This window comes from Cyclopterus lumpus, chromosome 4, assembly GCF_009769545.1.
Source record: "Cyclopterus lumpus isolate fCycLum1 chromosome 4, fCycLum1.pri, whole genome shotgun sequence".
Classification (NCBI taxonomy): domain Eukaryota; kingdom Metazoa; phylum Chordata; class Actinopteri; order Perciformes; family Cyclopteridae; genus Cyclopterus; species Cyclopterus lumpus.
In genome coordinates, this window is record NC_046969.1 from 22,092,979 (window position 1) to 22,114,641 (window position 21,663).

General features: G+C 43.8%; 1 protein-coding gene across 1 annotated transcript in view; it reads left to right on the forward strand.

The window, feature by feature from the left end:
- Positions 1–17,699, forward strand: part of atp8b3 (ATPase phospholipid transporting 8B3) — an 18,309-nt gene extending 610 nt beyond the window's left edge. Inside the window, exons 3-28 of the mRNA XM_034530431.1 lie at positions 392–483; positions 644–757; positions 1,898–1,996; positions 2,635–2,696; positions 3,577–3,649; positions 3,893–3,963; positions 5,517–5,608; positions 5,760–5,918; positions 7,258–7,346; positions 7,431–7,624; positions 7,741–7,949; positions 8,650–8,681; positions 9,324–9,480; positions 9,672–9,860; positions 10,016–10,128; positions 11,259–11,426; positions 11,573–11,684; positions 11,786–11,861; positions 11,951–12,074; positions 13,003–13,189; positions 13,344–13,567; positions 14,296–14,379; positions 14,512–14,736; positions 16,034–16,172; positions 16,452–16,582; positions 17,514–17,699. Coding sequence (XP_034386322.1) covers positions 392–483; positions 644–757; positions 1,898–1,996; positions 2,635–2,696; positions 3,577–3,649; positions 3,893–3,963; positions 5,517–5,608; positions 5,760–5,918; positions 7,258–7,346; positions 7,431–7,624; positions 7,741–7,949; positions 8,650–8,681; positions 9,324–9,480; positions 9,672–9,860; positions 10,016–10,128; positions 11,259–11,426; positions 11,573–11,684; positions 11,786–11,861; positions 11,951–12,074; positions 13,003–13,189; positions 13,344–13,567; positions 14,296–14,379; positions 14,512–14,736; positions 16,034–16,172; positions 16,452–16,582; positions 17,514–17,699 — 3,401 coding nt within the window. The remainder of the gene's footprint in view (positions 1–391; positions 484–643; positions 758–1,897; positions 1,997–2,634; positions 2,697–3,576; positions 3,650–3,892; positions 3,964–5,516; positions 5,609–5,759; positions 5,919–7,257; positions 7,347–7,430; positions 7,625–7,740; positions 7,950–8,649; positions 8,682–9,323; positions 9,481–9,671; positions 9,861–10,015; positions 10,129–11,258; positions 11,427–11,572; positions 11,685–11,785; positions 11,862–11,950; positions 12,075–13,002; positions 13,190–13,343; positions 13,568–14,295; positions 14,380–14,511; positions 14,737–16,033; positions 16,173–16,451; positions 16,583–17,513) is intronic.
- Positions 17,700–21,663: the final 3,964 nt, after the last annotated feature.

Genomic DNA, 21,663 nt, shown 5'->3' on the forward strand with positions numbered 1-21,663 from the left:
AAGCCTTGAATCCGGTACGTCTCTCTCGATCTCCATCCTCCATTTTCTTTCTTTTTTTTTTCCCTCCACCTGCTTGCTCTCCGTCTCTCTTCCTCACTGTGTGAGTAAACACAATGAGGAAGAGAAGAGAAGAGAAGACTGGCTGGCATGTGATCTTTAATGTTTCTTCAGCGGATGCCAATAGAGTTGTTTTGTGCCTTCCGGAGGGCCTAATTAGACTCCCTTTGAGAGCCACACCCGCCCACTTACATACTCTTGCATATTTACGCACATTCACAGAAGGCAGACACGCTTCTGTCCAATCTGTTGTCCGCAGATGTAAACGACACATTGAAACGTTTTTTTTGTTTGTAAATGGGGTTTTCTGAGAGCCCAACCGTGTGTCCGACAGGCCTCACATGGGAGGTGAGGGCGAACGGCCGTCACCACCACAAACACAAGCAGAACAAGTCCTTCCTGTGCTGTCGCCGGGGGAGATACGCGGTGAGTCACTGTGGCGCGCTCGTCCTTTCTCTCCACACGGTAAACGTAACACCCAGTCGTTGGCATGCTGATGCACCGAGGAGCAGGTGAATGTTAACGCGCCGTGTGCTTCTTCTCCTCCCTCTGGTGCCTTTTTTTTTTTTTTGGTGCTGGTTGCCAGGACAATGTGCTCCGCAGCCACAAGTACTCCCCCCTGACGTTCCTGCCCCTGACGCTGTTCGAACAGTTTCATCGAGTGGCCAATCTCTACTTCCTCCTCATGGTGGTGATGCAGGTCAGACGGAGTCTCTGCTGTCGTCTCTCATGCTTTGACCCTTGAGACAAGAGTCCTTTTTTTTTATGGGCTCGGCTTCAATGTTAAATGTATCATGTTTACAATATTGTTATCAGGATTGTGGGACACCGTGTGTGTGTTTTGTTGACATTTTTCTTCTTTTTTTTTCAAGTCTGAAGTCATGGGAATGATGCTGATATGTTCCTTGAACTTTGATCCACGTGTGCAGTTCTTTAAGATTAAGTGTCATGAGCTATTTGTGACGGGGCTCATGCAGCAACTTTACCTTTTTTTTAAAAAAAAATTTCGTTCAGAGAGAAAATAAGTCAACTCCAGATGCACCAAATGTTGTTCTGCTCTCACCCCGGTGTGCTGAACGATAAATCACACTTAGCCCGATGTTTATAATATAAGCACACTACACACGGAAAGGTGTTGTTGCCGTGTGCAGATATACTCTAGCACATTCCCAAAACTAATCTGTAAAAAGAAGAACTTCAGCAGTAGAAAAATCAAGGTACACGATAAACAAATATAAACAAAGTGATTTTTTTTTTTTTCCCAGAGCGTCAGCACTGGTGGTACGAGTAAAACAAAACTCATTTTTTTATAGTCTTTAACCCACACATTTAATAATTAATGTGTTTACATTTAAAATGTATAGTTTTCCTTGCGTTGGACGAAAGATGTGTGGACTATGAAAAACAAGAGGTGTCTGTCATTATCTTGGGGAGACTTTTCTCGCCCATATTTTTCCGAAGAGAAGCACAAAAATAAGAAAACATCGGTGAATGACCAAAAATCAATCGGTGTTTAAAAACAAATTGTGTATACTAACAAAAATAAGAGGAAATATTTTTTCTCATATTGCTTCTTCCTGGATGAAGACCATGACCTACTATGTCTCTAGATGTTGGGTGGGTGGGGGGGGGCAAATTCACCTCAACGAAAAAGTTATTTAACAGGATGACGTCTTATTTCATCACTTAATCCTGACATCATGAGTTCCATTAGTGCAGTTTGACAAAACTCTTAACTCAAGGTCCACTTACTATCTTTTTCCAGATTGTGTGTGTGTGTGTGTGTCACTTGTGGAAGGACTTTGTGTGTGTGTGTGTTCATGCTTGTGTGTGTTTCCAGTGTGTCCCTGCCATCTCAGCCATACCTTGGTACATCACCATCATCCCGCTGACCATTGTACTCTCTGTGAGAGGGATCAAAGACCTTGCCAACGACATGGTGAGACCACCAGTCTCCCCCCCCCCCCCCCCCCCCCCCTCCCCTCAGCGATGAATCCACCCGCTCACACACACGAATGCACGACCTTAAACACAAATATACGAGCGGCATGCACATGTGCGCCTGGCACTTAAGAAGTGTGCGCACTCTCCTCCCTCCTTCATTGTCCGCATTGACTCCCTGTCCTCTCCTCATTGACAAAACCAGTCATCCCAGTAGCATTAATTTTCTCTCCCATCATTAAAGCTTTTCCTTTTTTAAATGCGGGCGTGATGTTTTGCATGGAGAATTCTCTGGTTAAGTGCATCACTGAGTTACGGTCGTTAACAGCTCTGGGTGAAACGCTTGCTTGACCCCTCTCTATTGACTAATCATTTAGTGGAGGGTGTAAATCTCCCAGCTGGTGTCACTGTCGAGCCCCGTAATGGCGGTTCTCCTTTCTCCTGTTCAACCTTTCCCGGCCACCCCTCACTCCCTCTCGCACGCTCCCCTGTCCATCACTCTTTTTCCTCCATCCCTCACGCTCCTCAGTCTTATCTCCGTCTCTTTTCTCATTCTCCTTTTTGTCTCTCCCTCTCTCTCTCTCTCTCTCTCTCTCTCTCTCTCTCTCTCTCTCTCTCTCTCCATCTCTGGTCCAGGCGAGGAGACGCAGTGACGCTGAGGTTAACACCCGACCCTGTGACGTACTCGTCTCCCAGAGGTGAGGACAAAGACGGTTTGTTATTCTCTCAGGACCTTCCCGTTTGAAACGGCCCTCTAATGAAGCTCTAATGAAGTGTGAATGAGTGAATCTCTTGATGGTCCCTTTGCGCATTTAGAGCTGGGCAAAAACATTTTTTTCCACACCTTTTTGAAAGACACAAACTTTCACCAACCTCTTGATGACATCTTCTCCTTTTAGGTGATGTGCTTTACCTTGTGAACTAAGAGACCACGTAAAAAGATAATGTGTTCACCAGACTATACCCTCAAGTGTAGCAACTGCTTAAGAACTGCAATAACGCATATCATTACTACTTTAGTTACATATATTAAGAATAGACTATGATATCGGCACGTCATTGGTATCGGCAGATAAAGGCTTTTAAAATGAAAAATAATATGTCTGTAGTATGGAGGTACATTGGTTTGCAACTTGTGAAATGGGTCAAATTGGCCTCAGATGTGACGTTTTTGAAAAGCATTTCATTTTTATGTCTGCAATAATTCCACTACAGAAGAAAACTTAATTCTGCAATTGGATGGAAAAAGCGTGTATATCAAAGAAAGTCCAAGGTTTTGCATCCAAAAATAGAGTTCACTTCTAGAAGGAAGGAAAACATTTCTGTGTTCCTGAACTTTATAATGTTTTTAATGCATAGACAGCTCTGCACTTGTTTTTGATGAGAAAACATTATTTCCACATGGTTGTTAGTGTCAGGAATTTTTTGTCTATTTAAATATTTATTTGATAGTGGATTTGCTTTTACATTTGTGTCTTTTTAATATGAAATCTAGTAAAACATTACTTGTTCATGACATGAAAGCTGTTTGATTATGTTTTTTCCATTTGCTAACTCCTCATCTGTCCTTGGTCTCAGTTTCTACAAAGGCCAGTGGAGGGATCTGCATGTGGGAGATGTGCTGCGCATACACAAAGGCCAAGTCATCCCTGTGAGATTTTCAATTTATAAAAGACAGAAATTAACAGCAAAATAGAAAGTGTCTGAGCGATAACTTCTGCTTAAGTAGAATATGATTGCATGAGTTACTTGTTAACCTGAAAAGCAAAGGAGTCTTTTCCTACGGATAAAGCGTAGCAGCGTTAAATGCTCCGCAGCTCTATTTGTGTGTCCAGTAACTTTCTGCGTAGTTTAAAAAAAAATGTATTTGACTGTTTTCTCCATTTCCTCCCAGGCTGACCTTCTCCTCCTGTGCAGTTCAGAACCTCACAGTCTCTGTTATGTGGAGACAGCTGATATCGACGGGTAAGAAACTAATCCGTTCTCTCAATCTACCTCTAATTCAACATTTAATTCATCATAAATCATATTTGTACTTTATGAGTATACTAGTAATGGCAGCAGTAGTAGTAGTATATTAAAACAAGTAAATTCTGCAACATAAAAGAAAGTATAGTGTAAAAATATATATTTATATACTTTATCAAGATCTTCAGGCTCCTGTTGCCATGGGGACAACAAACACGTGGTCACTTCTAAAGGTCAAATCCTTTCTACACTCGGAGGCTTCGTGGTGGCTCAGAAGTGTAAAAGGTCTAAGACGCATGAGTCCGTTTGCACACTAAGATGTCTCTTTGTTTCCAGTTAGAACCAGTTTGAGAGGCGAAAGTGCCTTCTGGTTTATTGCAGAGTAAAGACCTTTTTAATGAGTCTATATTTAATCAAATTTAATTTATTTCAGACAAACAGCAGATGTCCCAAGTCACCTCCTCCCCTTATAAAGCGAAAAGACAAGGCATCACCTGCCTAATATTGACATTATTCATTATTGGCAAATATAACTAACCTAAAGTATGACAACGACCACAGTTTGTGTAATTAATCGGTGAAATAAATATATTTAAACAAACATCACAAACTAGTGATTCAAGTCATAATGTCAAGTCAACACGTCGTCTAAACGGTACGGATATTTCATCATTCTGATTCTCAATCAAACACATTAATATTACAAACCTCTCTGTGTGTGTACCAACTTCATATTTCTGACGAATGGATCATCTATTTAGTGTTAATATAACTTGTAAGGGTGGTCCTTTTTTGTTGTTGAAAGTCTTTCTCATTTCACCGCTCCCAGAGCGTCGCATGTCTTGAATACTGATTTGAACACTGGAGCGCTTCAAGGTTGCGCATCATCCGCTACGCGCTTCTCGCTTGTATATCAATGAAATACGGATCCATGACTGCAGCATTAGTCTGCATTACGCATGCAGATGATATGACAATGTTTAAAGGTGATGATTAGTTTTGAGGTTTTTCTGCATTAAGCATATCGTCGATCCATTACCGAGGTGTCAAGAGAGTGCTTTGCTTACAAACGCTAACGTGACTGAGGAGCTTGTCAACAATAGGGAGGGGCAACCGATGTGTGAGCCAATTGCCATTCAGGGGCGAGCTGTAGAGAGAGACGGTGGTTTTTAAATATTTAGGAATGAGTTTCACTTGCAAGGATTGTTTCTTTTAAGGAAAGGAAACGTGGGCAAAGAAGTCCAGAGGACGGTTTACATCATTCTGGGGGAAAGTGTAATTTCTTAAATCGCTTGCTGGGTTGGAACATTTGGGGGCAACAGTTAATAGTTCACAACATCTTTTTGTTTAATGAATTTGAACAACATCTAATTTATTCCATCTTCTGTCGTCTCACGAAACATGTTTTTTTTTTTCTCTCTCTCTCCATAAATCTCAAAGGAAGCATTCATGTCTGCGAAGCTTCACAGACAAATTCCCCCACGAGTGGACAATAAAAAAATTAAAAAAAATATCCCAAAATGTCTTCTTTTTTTTTTTTCTTCCGACAGAGAGACGGACCTCAAGTTTCGGCAGGCGCTCGGTGCGACGCACGACGAGCTGACCTCTCGGCCCTCGGAGGAGGCGCTCGCCGCCTTTGATGGTGAAACTGTGTTTTTCTTATAATCAACATCTTTTTTTTTTTTTTTAAATAGAGCAAAAACAAAAAAGTAGTGTTTTTTTTAAATTTTTTTTTACATAATTGCCTTTCTTGTCTCGAAGTCGTAGCAAAAATGTAACCGCTCACTTTACAGGTGTCGTTTCTTGCGAGGAGCCCAACAATCGCCTGTACGTCTTCAGAGGCCAGCTGCACTGGCGGGGAGAGCGTTTCCTGCTGGAAAATGAGCACGTCCTCCTGAGGGGAACGGTCCTACGCAACACAGAGTTCGCCTACGGCTTGGCCATATACACGGGTACGCGTGGCAGGATTTATTCAGTGCAGAGAACCAGATTTCTGTGGAATTTCTATGCCCGAGAGATGGAAAGAAAATAGATTACAAAAATGGGTTCAAGCTCTTCTACGTGGCTCAATGCTGTATGATAACAGAGATAACCATGTTTTTGTGTCAAGGCCACTTTTCCTCATTTCACCTTCTGCTGTGGCCTCCACTTGTTTCAATGACACATTTTATTATGTGGAATACATTACACTGCTAATTATGGACAGTACTTAACTCTTGCAGCTGTGTCTTAAATGTGGGTCTGTTAACATCTGGCAGATTACAGGCTCCTCCTGTCTTTTTAAGTGATCATTGATCGGAGATTACTGGACCAGGCGGAGGTGTCATGGATCCCCGCTGCTATGACCCTTTTCAGTTCTGGTAAAGCGGATCAATAGATCAAATCCTTCCAGAGATGGGTTTTATAGAATTCATCAGAGACTGTCTATTGGTGTGGCCCCCGGTTGAGCCTTATTATAACTCTTAACCCCTCTCACACACGCTTTAGATCATGCATGATCAAGGTTGACGTTGTTGTAGTAAGATGAAGTTGGAGTCAGTTTTCTGTCCTTGAGCAGTTTTTGAAGATATGGCACACATTATCAGGCAAATTGAGTTCTCGCTAGCAGGCCGGTAGCCTTCAGAGTCTGATGCCGACGTACCGGGGCAGCCGTTGGCGCCTGGAGACTCCAATGTAAACCCATTAAACCCTCAGCATCATTATTAGATGGTCACGTGTGTGTATAAAGAGTGACAAAAGCTGGTTTGGTCAAACAAACCCCTGTTTATGTTGTGTTTATGAAACCTGAGTCAGTGCTGAGTTGTTTTAGTGTAATTATTTTTAACCCCAATTGCGATCTTTTCCTAAACCTAACCAAGTAGTTCCGTTGCATAAGTCTAAGTAAAGTAAAACACTTTATGAGTTAGTTTATGGGACTGTTTGCATGTAATGAGCGGAAACTTTACATTTCTTGAGAACACGGAGGTCTATTTTTTTTTTCCAGACTGACTTGTCGTTCCTTAAAAGTCCAAAACTGACTCTCGAGGGGTATTTGGCACGTGAGTGAGAATGTGTTGTCTCGGTATGTCTGTGAAAAGATTGAGAACACACAATGTGATATGTTAATCCCCGCAAGGGAAATTCTCTCCGACCTCTCAGCAGCCGGGGTCAAACAACCCCCAGGAACTAGTAAGGATGCAGCATCTTGCTCAAGGGCACGTCAGCAGAGGCTCACTTGACACAAGGGCTTGAACCTTCACCCTCTGGCTGCAGAATGGCCCTCACGACTAATCGCTGTCTGCTCTGTACCAGGCGCCGACACCAAGATCATGAGGAACTGCGGGAAACTGAGGGTGAAGAGGACTCGGACAGAAAGAGTTTTCAACCGAGTGGTGATCGGGGTGAGCGGGTGAAGGGAAGGTGGACGACGAGCACGAGGCAACTCGCGGAGTTATTCTAAACTCTGTGTGTGTGTGTGTGTGTAGATCGTCCTGTCCGTGGTGCTCACAGCTCTGTTCCTTGCCATCGGCGCTGGCGTGTTTTCCAGTTGGGTCATGAGCCACGCGGGGGCTCAATCTCCTCTGGTGGTTGACGGCAATCCCGGCTACACCGGTTTCCTCATCTTCTGGAGCTACATCATCCTGCTCAGCCCGGCCATGCCCATTTCTCTCTACATCTCGTGAGAGTTCCACCTACAATACTGCACTCATAAGCAGACGTGTGTGTGTGTGTGTGTGTGTGTGTGTGTGTGTGTCTTACTGGGTGTCTGTGTCTTCGATGTCTGTGTGTCCACAGGTTTGAGGTGATCCACTCGGTCCACAGCCTGTTTATCGGCTGGGACAAGGAGATGTATTGGCAGCCGGCAGACAGACCGGCCCAGGCCAGGAACACCTCACTGAATGAGGAGCTCGGCCAAGTGGGATACCTGCTGAGTGACAAGACTGGGACCCTCACACAGAACCGTCTGCTCTTCAGACAATGCTGCATAGCAGGGGAGGTCTATGGTAAAAACAACATCAACTGAAACCAACAAATCTTATATGATATAGAAATAGCTCAACAATTACATTTACAACCTCAGAAAAATAAAAAAAGTTTTCTTTTCAATTTTATCTGACACTTTTAACAGCATCAAATTATGAATTAAAAATGCATGTTCACAGGACCTAATGGCATTGTTTAGAAAAATCTAAACTATCCTCTGAAGCAACTTTTATTGTCATCAGGAAGTTCTCATGTTGACTATAAAATGAAGACAAAAAAAGGGAATTCTTTCTCTCCCCTTTTTTTTGGTGTAAAACTGAGATTAACATGACTTTATATTGATATGCTTTCTTACAGATACATTTTTTTGATAATGACCACAGAGCTTTGGTGCCGGCTCACAGTGGAGCAGAGATCTCTCTGGGTAGCCGGCTTCCTCCAGAGAGACACAACAGGAGACTTTGAACGTGCTCATATGTTAAGAGTCAACAGACACGAGTCCATCTACTAAATATTTAACACCGTCTCTGCCCACTGAAGACTAACTGTAATTGATACATTGTCGACCACATGTCTGAGCCTCTTCCTGGTTCAGCCCAAATGTCTTTTTTTTTTTTTTTCTTTCTCCTTTCTTTTTCTTTTAGTTTGGAAATGTACTTTAACTCCGTTTCAAATACTTTTTGCAAGTTATTAAATCTGATAATTTCTCGAATTTCACAGGTGATCCATCGGTCAGGGCAGAGGACACAGAGGTATGACGACGCTCAAATATGCACCTTTTGAACTGGGATTTGTTCCGTTTCAATTTAATTCAAAAGTATTCTCAAATCGTTCTTCGTGTAACTCCTTTCTCCTCTATGTGCCTGTTTTTTTTTATACGTCATGTTCGAAATAGATTCTCGATCCAACAGTAAGGCTGATTCAAAATCAATTCTCAATGGAAAATTGTTAATAGTCTCTGATATTTACCCTGATGTTAGAAGATGGAGGTTTTATCAACCCTCTGATTATAATTAATAGTTTGAAGTGAGAGGATCACAAATATCGACGTGACGGTGGAACATTTAGTGAAATGACCGAAAACATTGCGGCGACCTCCGACACTAAAATCTGAGTGCCCTTACAGTCAATGTGTACATGTGTTGTTCTTTCGTTAGATGGAACATTACATAGTATGAAAGTCCAATTTTGCAGAGATGTTCATGCATGTACAGAACAAAATAAAAATGAAGTGAGGAAGAATATTGAAATAAAAAAATAAATAAAAAGCTGTGGAAGCTGATTACAAATCGTAGAAGATAAGAATCAAGATGTCCTTCCTCCATAGTCGCAGCACTGTAGAATATCAGTGCACTGTAACATTTGGTCTTTTTTTTCCCCCTATATGTGTGCAGCCCATGGACTTGAGCTGGAATCCGTTCTCCTGCGGTGGGCTGTACATGTCGGCTCCCGGCCTGTTGGAGAAGCTCAGAGGACAGCGGTGTCCAATCAGCAGGCAGTTCCTCCGAGCGCTGTGTCTGTGTCACACCGTCATGGCCGAGTGGAAAGAAGGTTGTGTTTGTGTGAGAGTATCCACGTCCGTTAGTGTCAGCTCTCATCCTCCATTTAAAAAAAGAAAACAACAACAACAAAAAACACTGGTTTATATCCTGATTTGGATTCTGTGTGGGATTCACGCGTTGACGAAGCTTATGTCACTTACTTAAATAACTTGTTTACCGCTGTTGGCTTCATCCCTCCAGAGGCTCTGGTTTACCAGGCCGCATCCCCAGATGAGGAAGCTCTTGTCGGTGCAGCCAGGGAGCTGGGCTGGGTCTTTCTCTCCAGGACAAGAGACTTTGTCGTTGTCTCCGAGCTGGGTGTCACTCGCCAATATCAGCTGTTGGCGCTGCTGGACTTTACCAGCAAGAGAAGGCGCATGTCTGTACTGGGTGAGCGTTGCCCTCTAAATGCGCACAAAAAACACATCTACAATCTCCTCTTATCTTTTATAACTGTACTTATGCTAAGTTCTCCCATGTCAACTTTCCTTTTCTGCTAAACTGATCCATTCTGGTTTTTTTTTGTGTTTTTTTTTCTTCTCCAGTGCGGGAGCCGGAGGGTGGGTTAAAGCTGTACTGTAAAGGGGCAGACATCGTGATCCTGGAGAGACTGCAGAAGGACTCTCCATACCAGGAAAGGATTGAAAGTGCCCTGGAGGTGAACTGGAGCTTCTACTGAACCATTAGTGTGTGCTGTTATTGAGCCTACTTTTTATACGACACTCTTCGTATCTTTTGGTTCCCGTTTCAGTGTTTTAAGAAGTATTTCACCACTGGAAAGATAGGCTTTTAAAAAAAAAAATAATAATAATAAAACTAGGCTTTTAATGACCTGATAAATAGTTTAGTGGTTTTCCCTTATTCTCAAAAGTAGAACACCTACAACAACCAGGATGCACTGGGCTTGTTGCCGCCATTGAGTAGACAAAGAACAATATTACTTCCAGTGATCAAACCCAACGTTACACTTACCGTTTTACACTACTGTGTTATTCTAGAAAAAGAAGAAAAAAAACACTGTGCTTTGTGAATATTTCGACCAAATTCAATCCATCCAATAGTTGTGAAGAGTATCACTGAAAGCCCAACATGTCAACCTCATGGTGAAGATAGGAGGAGGCCGTGGTCCTCACTGGACCTGAGCTGGTAAACACTGGGCGTACAGGCAATGGGTTACTCAAATAGTTTTCAAATGGCCAATTAGCTCTCGTCCATGTCAATCTCGTGTTGAAGGTAGAAGGAGGACCGCCAAAAAACTCTAGGGTTCGTCCTGTGGGGACGATGAATCTATGAGCAAAATTTCATGGCAATTTATCCAATTGTTGTTGGTGGTCCGACCGACGTACCGACATTGCTATTCCTAAGTCCCGCGCTGCTAGCATGGCTAAAACACATGTACTTAAAGACCACCTCCGTGCAGTAAAGGTATTTCTCCATTAATAATAATAATAATAATAATCAGTCAAATGAAACGAGTCTTGATCATCTGAACTCGACGTACAATATTTTCCACAGCTGTTGACACTCGTCCGATTATCAAAGCGCGTGCTCTCTGCATTAAACACCTGAGAAGTTAAACGTTCTCGATCAATACACTTCAAGAAAAGGAGCAGCAACTATAGTTGACGCATGAACCGCCGTGTTTATCTCGTGTTTATCCCGTGTTTATCTCGTGTTTATCTCGTGTTTATCTCGTGTTCCCTTCGTCAATTCCTCAATTCTGCCTGAAAAGATCACTCGGTAAATACTGTGCAGCCTATAATAATGCGTTAACTTATCTTCTGCCAGTTGTTTGCCCAGGCCTGTCTGAGGACTTTGTGTGTCGCGGTTCGATCCGTTCCCGAGGCATCATGGGAGCAGTGGCGTAAAACTCTGGCCCGGGCTGCTGCCATGGCGACCGTTGACCGCGACGCACTGCTGGAAAAGCTACACGATCAGATGGAGAGAGAGCTGCAGGTGGGCTCGCCCCCTCAATGTGACTTTTACACGTTTATTTTCAGCAACACATTTAAATCAAGCCTCGTGGTTTCTGTCCTTCCCCCAAATGGAGTTCTGGATGTGTGGAGCAGCGAGTAACTCATTTGAACTTTCCTTTGTCGTAGCTCATCGGGGTGACGGCAATCGAGGATCGGCTTCAAGAGGGTGTTCCTGAGACTATTGCACTGCTTCAACAGGCTGGCCTTAAAGTATGGGTACTGACTGGGGACAAAAAAGGTATTGCGACATACTGAGGCAGGAGATGGGAGTGTGACGCGGCTGCATGTCTCACTGTGGTTTCTGGCTTTTCCCCGATCCCTCTTTCCTCATCCTCGCAGAGACTGCAGTGAATATTGGATATTCTTGCAAGCTACTAGATCCTGAGACCAGATTACTGGAATGGCAGGAGCTGAGGTTGGCAATGATAAAGAAAGAAAAAATATACGCACACTCATGCACACACTCGCACCAGCTCATTGATCTTTGTATGTTTGCCCCTGCAGACAGATACTCCAGTCCCCAGACCCAGAGGTCAGTTTCTTCAAGGCCATGCAGACAGAGCTGTGGGCTGCAGACAAGCAGTCGGCCGGAGTGAAGACCGCCGTGGTCCTCACTGGACCCGAGCTGGTAAACACTGGGCGCACAGGCAATGGGTTACTCAAATAGTTTTCAAGTTGCCAATTAGCTGTCGTCCAATAGTTTTCACATGGCTCTGTATGATGGAACACTGTGTTGTTGATGTCAGACAATGGGAAAGGGACGATGGAAATTCAATTTTAATTTTTTTTAATTAATTTAATCGACCACAAAAGCGAATTTTTAGACGTTTTATCTGCAATACTAGTGGAATCCTCTTATAGTGATCTCGTCTGTTTGGGTCAAATCCTCTATAAAGGATGATTATTATAACCAATTCATTTTGCTTTTGCTTTATTTCTCATGCAGTTTACCATCTATTTTACATTTGTTCCTATTTTAAACGGACAGCTTTGCCATTTGCTGAATTTGAGGTACTGTTTCACGATTCATGATTTCAATGTACACGCAGTACCAGCCTCAGGTAGCCAGCTGCAAGAAGATAGATAGATAGATAGATAGATAGATAGATAGATAGATAGATAGATAGATAGATAGATAGATAGATAGATGAGGAGCCGCATTAGCATTATTTTGGAGTCATATTTGAGCCTACCTAATGATTGTCAGTCCAATATTCACTCTTCTCGTAGCGCTGCTTTTGCCAACTTCTGAGAAAATGATCCACCATATCTTTATGAAACCAAACCAATGAACTGTAATACTCTATAGAGCTGAGTGGAGCATCCAACCCATTGTTCCTATAAAATATTCATGATAGCAGCTTTGATCCTGGCGGATCTAAAGTTCCTTAAAATATATATTGTTGTCCTCTATGAAATGGCAAAGCTTTCCATCTGAAACCCAAAAGTAACGGTGCTCCAGTCTCCTCCAAAGGTCCTGCAGAAGGGACTTTATAAATATTATATATATAAAATAATATAACCCAAACTGAGCCGTTTCCGGTGTTGTGCTCCAGGCAGAGTTTGACCAGAGGCCAGATTGGGGCGCCTCGTTCATGAACCTGGCCGAGCAGTGTCAGTCGGTGCTGTGCTGTCGTGTCACACCTGGACAGAAGGCTGACATCATCACCTTGGTCAGAAAACACACTCGCTCCGTCACCATGTCCATCGGGGACGGCGCCAACGATGTAAATATGATCAAGAGTAAGTCGGGTTGAATGAAAAGATGCCAAATCTTTTGCCAGATCTTCCTAATCGGTGTACTAATTAACTTTTGTGTGCTTTCTGCAAATGTGTTTTGACATTTTCTTCCTCTTTCTTCGATCCGTGTCTTTTCTTACTGTTCCCCCGACGTCAGCGGCTCATGTCGGTGTGGGACTAGCAGGAGTGGAGGGCGGTCAAGCGGTGCAGAACGCCGACTTTGCATTGTCCCAGTTCAGATTTCTGCAGCGGCTGCTACTGGTCCACGGACGCTGGTCCTACCGGCGCATCTCCTTCTTCTTGCTCTACTTCCTGTTTAAGACCTGCGCCTTTGCTCTCGTGCACATCTGGTTCAGTTTCTTCAATGGCTTCAGTGCTCAGGTTAGACATACATGGGTGAGACTTAAAGGGGTCTTTTTAAAGCTGTGTAGTCAAGTGGATGGCGGCCGACACACCCGTAGTTTGGAGTATCGGCACGAGAGCGAAGCAGTGTTACCCACCTGAAAGAAAGGTGGGTAAAAACAATAATTATCAGTTTGAGTTGCCATATTTAGATCCTTTTGACCACTTTACCTTTTCCGACGGGGAACCGAAGCCGTCATCTATGTTCTCTTCAAAGCCACGAGACTCCATGAACGAAAGCAGTCGTTTTACCTCACGGAGGACAAGGAGCTGCTGGTCGGACCGCGGCCTCGATCGGTCGGTTTTGTTTGTGTTATTGTGCAACTTTGGTGAATTTAAACTAACCCTTTGACACCCCAAAGTCACACATTGACGCAAACTAACCGATCGAGGCAGCAGCAGACCAGCAACTCCCGTGTTCTGCGACAGAAATTGTCGTTGTTGTCGTTGTTGTTGTTTTTGTCAAAGGACTGTTGTGGTTTAGATGGAGCTTCCGTTCCCAGTCAGAAAGCCCAGTCTTCTCACTGCCGTACGTCGCTCTGGCTCCTCCTGCTTCTACAAACTGGGGCTGTGACCGCCGCCGTCGTTACACTGACACCTCATGCAGCCCCGCTTCCCAAAAAAATCTCACCCATCCATTTAGAGTCGCATATTAAACCGAAGTCAAACCTTCTGCACTCATTCCGTGAGGCGTTTCTCTCCTGCAGTCTCTGTACGAGTCGTGGTTCATCGCTCTCTACACCGTCTTCTACACGGCGGCCCCGATCATGTGCGTGGCCTTCTTTGAACAGGTGTGAGGCAGTTGAAGAGATGGAGGTCTTTGCAAACTCAATAATCCCGTTTAGATATTTCATTATTGATTATTATCATTATTATTATTATTATTATTAATGCTTCGTCCTGCGTCTTTGTGTCTTTTTTAGGACGTGAGCGCAGACAGCAGCCTGAAGTGGCCGGCGCTGTACAAGTCTGGACAGAGACAGGAGCTCTCCAGCCCTCTCATGCTGTGCTCATCACTCCTGTACGCCGTGTACACGTCACTCGTACTCTTCTTCGTCCCGTTGGGGGTCTATTACGACACGGCCTACGACTACCAGACCATGGCGGTCACTGTCGCCATGGCAGCCGTGTTCACTGCCACCGTTGAGGTCAGTGTCACACTTCTCAGAGATGCAAGTGAACCACAGAAAGTCAAATTTGATTAAAGAAAAATCTAATGCGAGAACAGAAGAGGATTGTTAGATATTATTAACATTAGTACATAATCCACCTGCTATACATTACATTACATTACATTACATTACATGCCATTTAGCGGCCGCTTTTATCCAAAGCGACTTACAATAAGTGCATTAAACCATGAGTCCAAACTCAGAACAACAAGAATCAAGCAAGTACAATTTCTTCAATAACGTTAAACTACAAAGTGCTATCAGTAAGAGACATTTAAGTGCTACTAAAGTGTTAAACTACAAAGTGCTATCGGTAAGGGACATTTAAGTGCTACTACGGCGCTACCTTCCCTATTCAAGGTATAGTCGAAAAAGATATGTTTTTAGTTTGCGACGGAAGATGTAGAGACTTTCTGCTGTCCTGATGTCAATGGGGAGCTCGTTCCACCAATGAGGAGCCAGCACAGCAAACAGTCGTGACTTCGTTGAGTGTTTAGCTCGAAGTGACGGAGCTACGAGCCGATCGGCAGAAGCCGAGCAAAGTGAACGAGGTGGGTTGTACAGTTTTACCATGTCCTGGGTGTGAGGTTAGACCATGTCCTGGGTGTGAGGTTAGACCTTGTCCTGGATGTGAGGTTAGACCTTGTCCTGGGTGTGAGGTTAGACCTTGTCCTGGATGTGAGGTTAGACCATGTCCTGGGTGTGAGGTTAGACCATGTCCTGGATGTAGACTGGACCCGATATAGCACGGTACGCAAGTACCAATGTTTTGAAGCGGATGCGGGTGGCCACCGGTAACCAGTGAAGGTCGCAGAGGAGCGGAGTAGTGTGGGTACATTTCAGGAGGTTGAAGACCAGTCGAGCAGCTGCATTCTGGATGAGCTGTAGAGGTCGAATGGCATTAGCAGGTAGACCTGCCAGGAGGGAGTTGCATGTCCCATGAATTTAACGATTGATATTGCAATGGGATGTTTTTACAGTAAAAAGCTATTCAAAATGTTTTGAAATCATGGAATCTAATTTTACTAACTGCAGCTGCAGTAGCCATTAAAAAGGCAAATTATAATGACAGTTAAAAAATAATTGAAAAATGAGTCTATTGGATAAGAGCCCACAGCACACTTTAGTAACCTGAACAGTAAATATTTGCTAATGTGGTGACCAGTAGAACTCATCAGGAGGCCAGTTGGGGACTCTTTGGGAACAGAGGGTGAGGAGGTTCATCCAGGTGTGCCGATTTCCTCCCTTTCCCGTGTTTCCGTTTGTCTTTCAGATTGCGCTGCTGACCCGATACTGGACGAAGTTCAATGCAGCCACTGTGTGCGTCTCTGTGCTGCTTTTCTTCATCTGCACCAGGATCACCCAAAGCACCTTCCTGTTTCAGAAATCACCCGCGGACTATTTCTTCATCGGTACATTTGTGCTCATCTCGGCGCACGCCGTCATTTGAGGGGGATGTTGCTCCCGTCTGTGGCCATGTTAACATCCATTACTGCAGGAACCTGCCGCACGTGATTTCCTTCGGAAGCAAATGATATCAAAAACAATTGTTAATAAAAAGGGGGAAGAAAAAAAAAAAAGACGACATACAATCAAAATGTCAATTTTAATGATTTGTTTTGATGTTGATCCGATGATCTGTCACCGTCCCTGTGAGCAGGTTTGATTGCTGCGTGTGTGCTTTTCATCAGGTGTGTCTGATAAGGCCTTCATCGATCCACTGGTGTGGCTCGCCGCTCTGCTCGCGACTTGGACGGCGGTTTTGCCCTCAGTGACGGCTCTCGCTCTCAATGTCATCCTCACCATGCACGACAAGCACAAGGTGAGTAATCTGCACTGACGGCGACACGCTACAGTAAAAATAAAAACGTGGTGTTTTTTTTTTTTTTCATGCACTGATCATTTTTGAGATATGTATTACCATATCAAAATGCATGTCATTTTACAGTCAGGAATCTCCACTTCAGTAGCATTTACATACAGCAACCCTTCCAGTTTCATTCCTATCTATAGTCTGAAGGTTTTTACTGAGGGGTTCGCTCATATATCATTCATAGCCTGATTTATACATATTTGTAACTTTTTGGTCCTAAAAGTGATGAAAAGAGATATTTAAAATTCTATCTGTAATAATCTTTGACTCTAATACGTCAACAAAAATATACACACATTTTGAACCTGCCTGTATACAATGTGCAGATTTTTGTTCTGGAAAATGTATATCAAATTTCCTAATGCAAGTAATCAACTGGGTATGTTTCATAGTGATACCTATTATAATTAGTTTTGCCGATTCACGTGTAGTATCTCCTTTTTAAGACGGTAAGTAAACTTTTAAAACAATAACTGGAAATAAATAAAAACATTAAGCAGTCACCTGGATGTAAAAAAAAAAAGACAATTGCACACAACAGAAAGCTCCTGTACATCAATCTCAGCCTTTCTCTCAAACTATTGAAGACTTTCACAGTTATGTAATACTGTCAGTATATTTCTCCGTGATGATTGGCCAGTGTGCGTCCTGAAAGGACAATGTGCTGTTGGTCGATGAGTTTAAAAACATAACTGTTTGACATGAGGACCTCCCCAATATGATACTGAATCTAGTTGCCACTTCCTGTAAGAGGGGCAGCGCCGTGCACGTCATCCGAGTTGCTTCCCATTCAACAAGTTACCGTGGTTTCATTCCTCTAAAAGCAAAAAGCACGAGCTGTAAAGGTCAAACGTATCACACTCATCCGTCTGTGATGTAGGTCCACAGTGTGTCCCGTCAGCCGGTGGTGCTGAGGTCAACGTTGAGAAGGGGGGCGTCTCTTCGCCGTTCCTCTTACGCCCTCTCTCAGGGGGGCGGGACCGGACGCCTCATCACTTCAGGGACCTGTATCCGCAGCACCGTGCCGACGGTGGATGAGAAGGTGACTGAGTCCAAATCCACATGAAGAACAATGAGCGTGTGACGAATGGTATACGTAAATTGTGGTACTTTGTGGGGCGAAGATATTTGATGACATAGAATTGCTGCTGCAACATAGAATTTGAAAGATGAAATTCGTCATTCTTTTTTTACTTGAAGCATGTTTTTGTGGGCATTACTTTGTGTTTCTACTTTTTCCAATAAAGTAATTGATATACAAAATACAATTTGCACTATAAATCTTGTTTATTGCCTTTACATAGATGGTGTACCTCTACATGAACGTCTGATCTTTTGTTGTTTGAGACCGTTAATTTCCATCTGCCGGGGTCACGAGGGGGGTTTTTCCTTTTCATCACAGATCACAATAAACCGACAGCACATCTTTGTTTTACAATTGTTTTATTTGTTAATTTATTTCAAAACACGCAATTTTTACCCATATTATCCTTTTAAGTTTTTATTTTTCTGCAACAGTTATTACTCCGATTTTTTTTTTTCCTTCACAAAAAGTCTCAACTGGAGTGAAACTAAAAGTCCTCCACAGGCTCTCCGGCTTCTGCAGTGGGAGGAGGGAAAAGAGGCTCTCTGACCAGACGGAGTGTGTCGTTGGAGGTGTGTGTGTGTGTGTTGGGGGGGGAGATTACACCAGGGTATGTATGTATATGTACGTGTGTTTTAAGTGCAAGAGGTGGTATGTCCACATGGCCCGTAGAGCAGCCCAGAGAGCTCAACCTTGTCTCCCAGGTTTGGTAGCCAGATTGTCATACCTCTGATTTCATCTTTGGTTTCAGCAAACACTCTCAAAAGGCAGACTCACCCTCTCCAGCATGTGCCTGCCTGTCTGCGTGTGTGTGTGTGTGTGTGTGTGTGTGTGTGTGTGTCTGTCTGTCTGTCCGAGTGCAATATAAGCCACCGTCTCCAGACGACTTTGTAAACTTAGGTAAGTACAATGTAAGCGTCTTTGCATTGATTGTGGCCCTTCCTTGGCGCTGGGGACAAAGACAGTCGAACATCGTAGAACAATGGAGCCATGAGCGGGGGGTGGGGGTGGGGGGGGGGGGGGGGGGGATCAGCTTGCGAACATCAACATGGACTCCATTTTGATGTCTGGCAGTTTGGGGCATTCATGTAAAAAGCTGTATGACATCAGTGTGGGGCGCTGTCGTGCTCTCCTCTCCCCAGCCACTCGCTACTGTACCCTGAGTGACTGGGGTTTCTCCGGGGGGGTGGGGTCATGGAGGTCAAAGTGTGAGCGGGAGTAATGGTGAGGGGAAGGGGTAGAGGGTTGTACACTCTGACCCAGCAGCAACGATTAAGATTGGGGGGGGTCAGGTGTTTGCATAGTTCTCTGTGCAAAAGCCACCAACCGGAGCCATTTTTATATTCCTCGCGGCTGGTTACATCATCATTAGATTAGCAGGAAGTCGTGGCGTGTGATGGGAAGTATGGTCTTGGCACCACAGCTCTTGTTCTCTACCTCCTGCAGTGCACTACATGTTGGCAGTAGGGAGGGGAGGGGAGGGGAGGGGGGTGAAAAGGGACAGCGGATGAGGAGGGAGTGAATTTGTGTTGTGTAACCGAGTCGAGCTCGATTTGGGATGGGGGGTGTTTTGGAGAGCGGAGGGGCGATGGGGCAGTCGTTTGGCAGTCGGTTACTACAGCTCGTCACAATTCAGAGAGCCTCTTTTCCCGTGATTTTGTTCTTCCGTCCTCCCCTTCTTCCTCCTCCCCACTGGCCTGCCCCTCTCTCTCTACCTTTTTTTGTTTTTTTTTGTTCTTGTTTTGAAACTGATTGTCTTCTACCATCACAAAGACACTTGGTTCTGATTGATTAACAGGTAACAGAAGAGGGAGAGCACAGTGCGACTGGGGGTGTCTACACCAGTCCCATTGGCGACATTGGATCCCACTGTGAAATGACACGCACATACGCTGTTTGACAGTAAATGCTGGCGACATTTCGGGAGCCGGATCATCAGTTGCCAAATGGTACGTTGGTTGGTTGGTTGGTTGGTTGGTTGGTTGGTTGGTCGGTCAGTCAGTAAGAAATGTTTTTTCAAATTTTTCTGCATGACAAATATTGCAACCCATGGCAAAAGGAACATAAAAAAAACAAAAACACTTTGTCTTCCACATAGGTACAAATGAACACACATACACAGATTGAAGGAAAGCATGTAGACAGACATACAGGTATGTTCAAGGCCGCTCGGGCCTGTGTGTGTCCCTCTGATTAACTCCAAGTAAACAGCCCGTCTTTGGAAAAGCAAGACACACATTTCAGGACCCGAGTGAGGACCACAAGCTGAGGAATGAAGATTGAATGCTATTGATTGGGAGGAGAGGAGTTTGACCTCCCCCAGCACACACTGCCCCCTACTGTCTGGATTTATATACATCGAAAGAAACAGGGGGGAATAGGGGAAGGGTTGCAACAACACATGCACACAACCAGTGAATCCAACAATGACAGAAATTCTAAAAACAAGGACCCCTCCAACGCCTAAAACCCCAAATCCTCCCCCCCCCCCCCCTTTTTTTTTTTTTTGTGTGTTTGTTTTGATAACCAAAATATCCCCCACCCCTTTCTCCACCCACAACCCAAGTCTTTCCATCCTCCTCCTCTCCCCACAACATCACAGGTCATTCCTGTTGGTTTCTATACAGTTATACAATATCCATGCACAAAAGAAAAGAAAAAAAAAGCGCACCTCCTTTTCAAATAGGAGGTGCTGGTCTTTAATATTCTAAGAACATCAGGAGCACTTGAACACACCCAGGAACCTTCAAAAGTAACTGTGAAATTGTATTTTTTTTTTTTTCAGAGAAAAGACAAAATTAAAGGCAGAAGAAAGCTAACGATAAGTAAAAGGTTATTCCTCCTTTGGTTTAACATCGAATTGTTGGTAAAGAATTCAGCCCAAATCATATTTTATTGTCATTTCTTTCCCTTTTCTTTGGTGTTATTTTCCTTTCCTTGGACAGAGCTTTGAACTAAAACATCTGAAGTGAGCAGCTCTTGCCCCCTTCTCTCTTTCTCTCTCTCTCTCTCTCTCTCTCTCTCTTTCTAGCCTTCTCTTCTGTCTCTTCTTTTCTCACGTCACCCTTCACAGAAACATTCACAATGTCTTTTTCCTTTTTATGAAAACAGTAAGTACATGCCGTAGCAAAAACAAACAGGAGAACGTACGAGAAAAATGAGCAAACAAATAAAAGGAATTTAACAGTATAAAGCTTCAAGTCACAAGTTCCAAAACTAACTATCATAGTATCATAGTTTCATAATCATTGTTATCATTAGCAGTATTATTTTCAGTTTTAAATTACATAAAGTTTACATGAAAGGTTTTTGAGGTATTTCAGAATTAATTGTCAACACACGCCTACCGGGTCTTGGCACTAGCCAGGGGGAGAGGTCAAGTGGACAGACTGGGTGGAGGGAGGAGAGAGAGAGAGTGAGAGAGTGTGTGTGTGTGTCTATAAACTGTCAGTGAGTCGTCCTCACTGTTGAAGCCTCTGTGCTTACACACAGCGGAGAGGGAGAGAGAGAGAGACATGAAGTGTGAAGCTTTTACAACTACGGCCCATGCGAGCGCCTCGAGCCTTTCTACCCCCCTCTTTCTCTGTTACACAAAAATATCTCTGATGCGAGAGAGGGTAGAGTGGCCGAGAGTCTGAGCACACCGGTGGCTGGAGAGGGGGAGAAAGAGGAAAAAAAAGAAGTAAAAAAAGGCTCTGAGCTACTAGAAGAACAACGACGCAGTAACAAAGACTCTGACAGATTAAGGAGTAACATATAATTTAGTTTCAAATAAATAGTGTATAGAAAATGTTTTATAGACTTTCTACATGATAAAGTGCTTGTATTCTAGTGTATCAAGATGGAAAGTCAATATGGGAGAAAATGCTGACACAGCCCCCACTGTGTGTCCCTCTCTTTGCCCCTCCCCCCCCCCCCCCCCTCTCCTCCCCTCGCCTTCCATCCA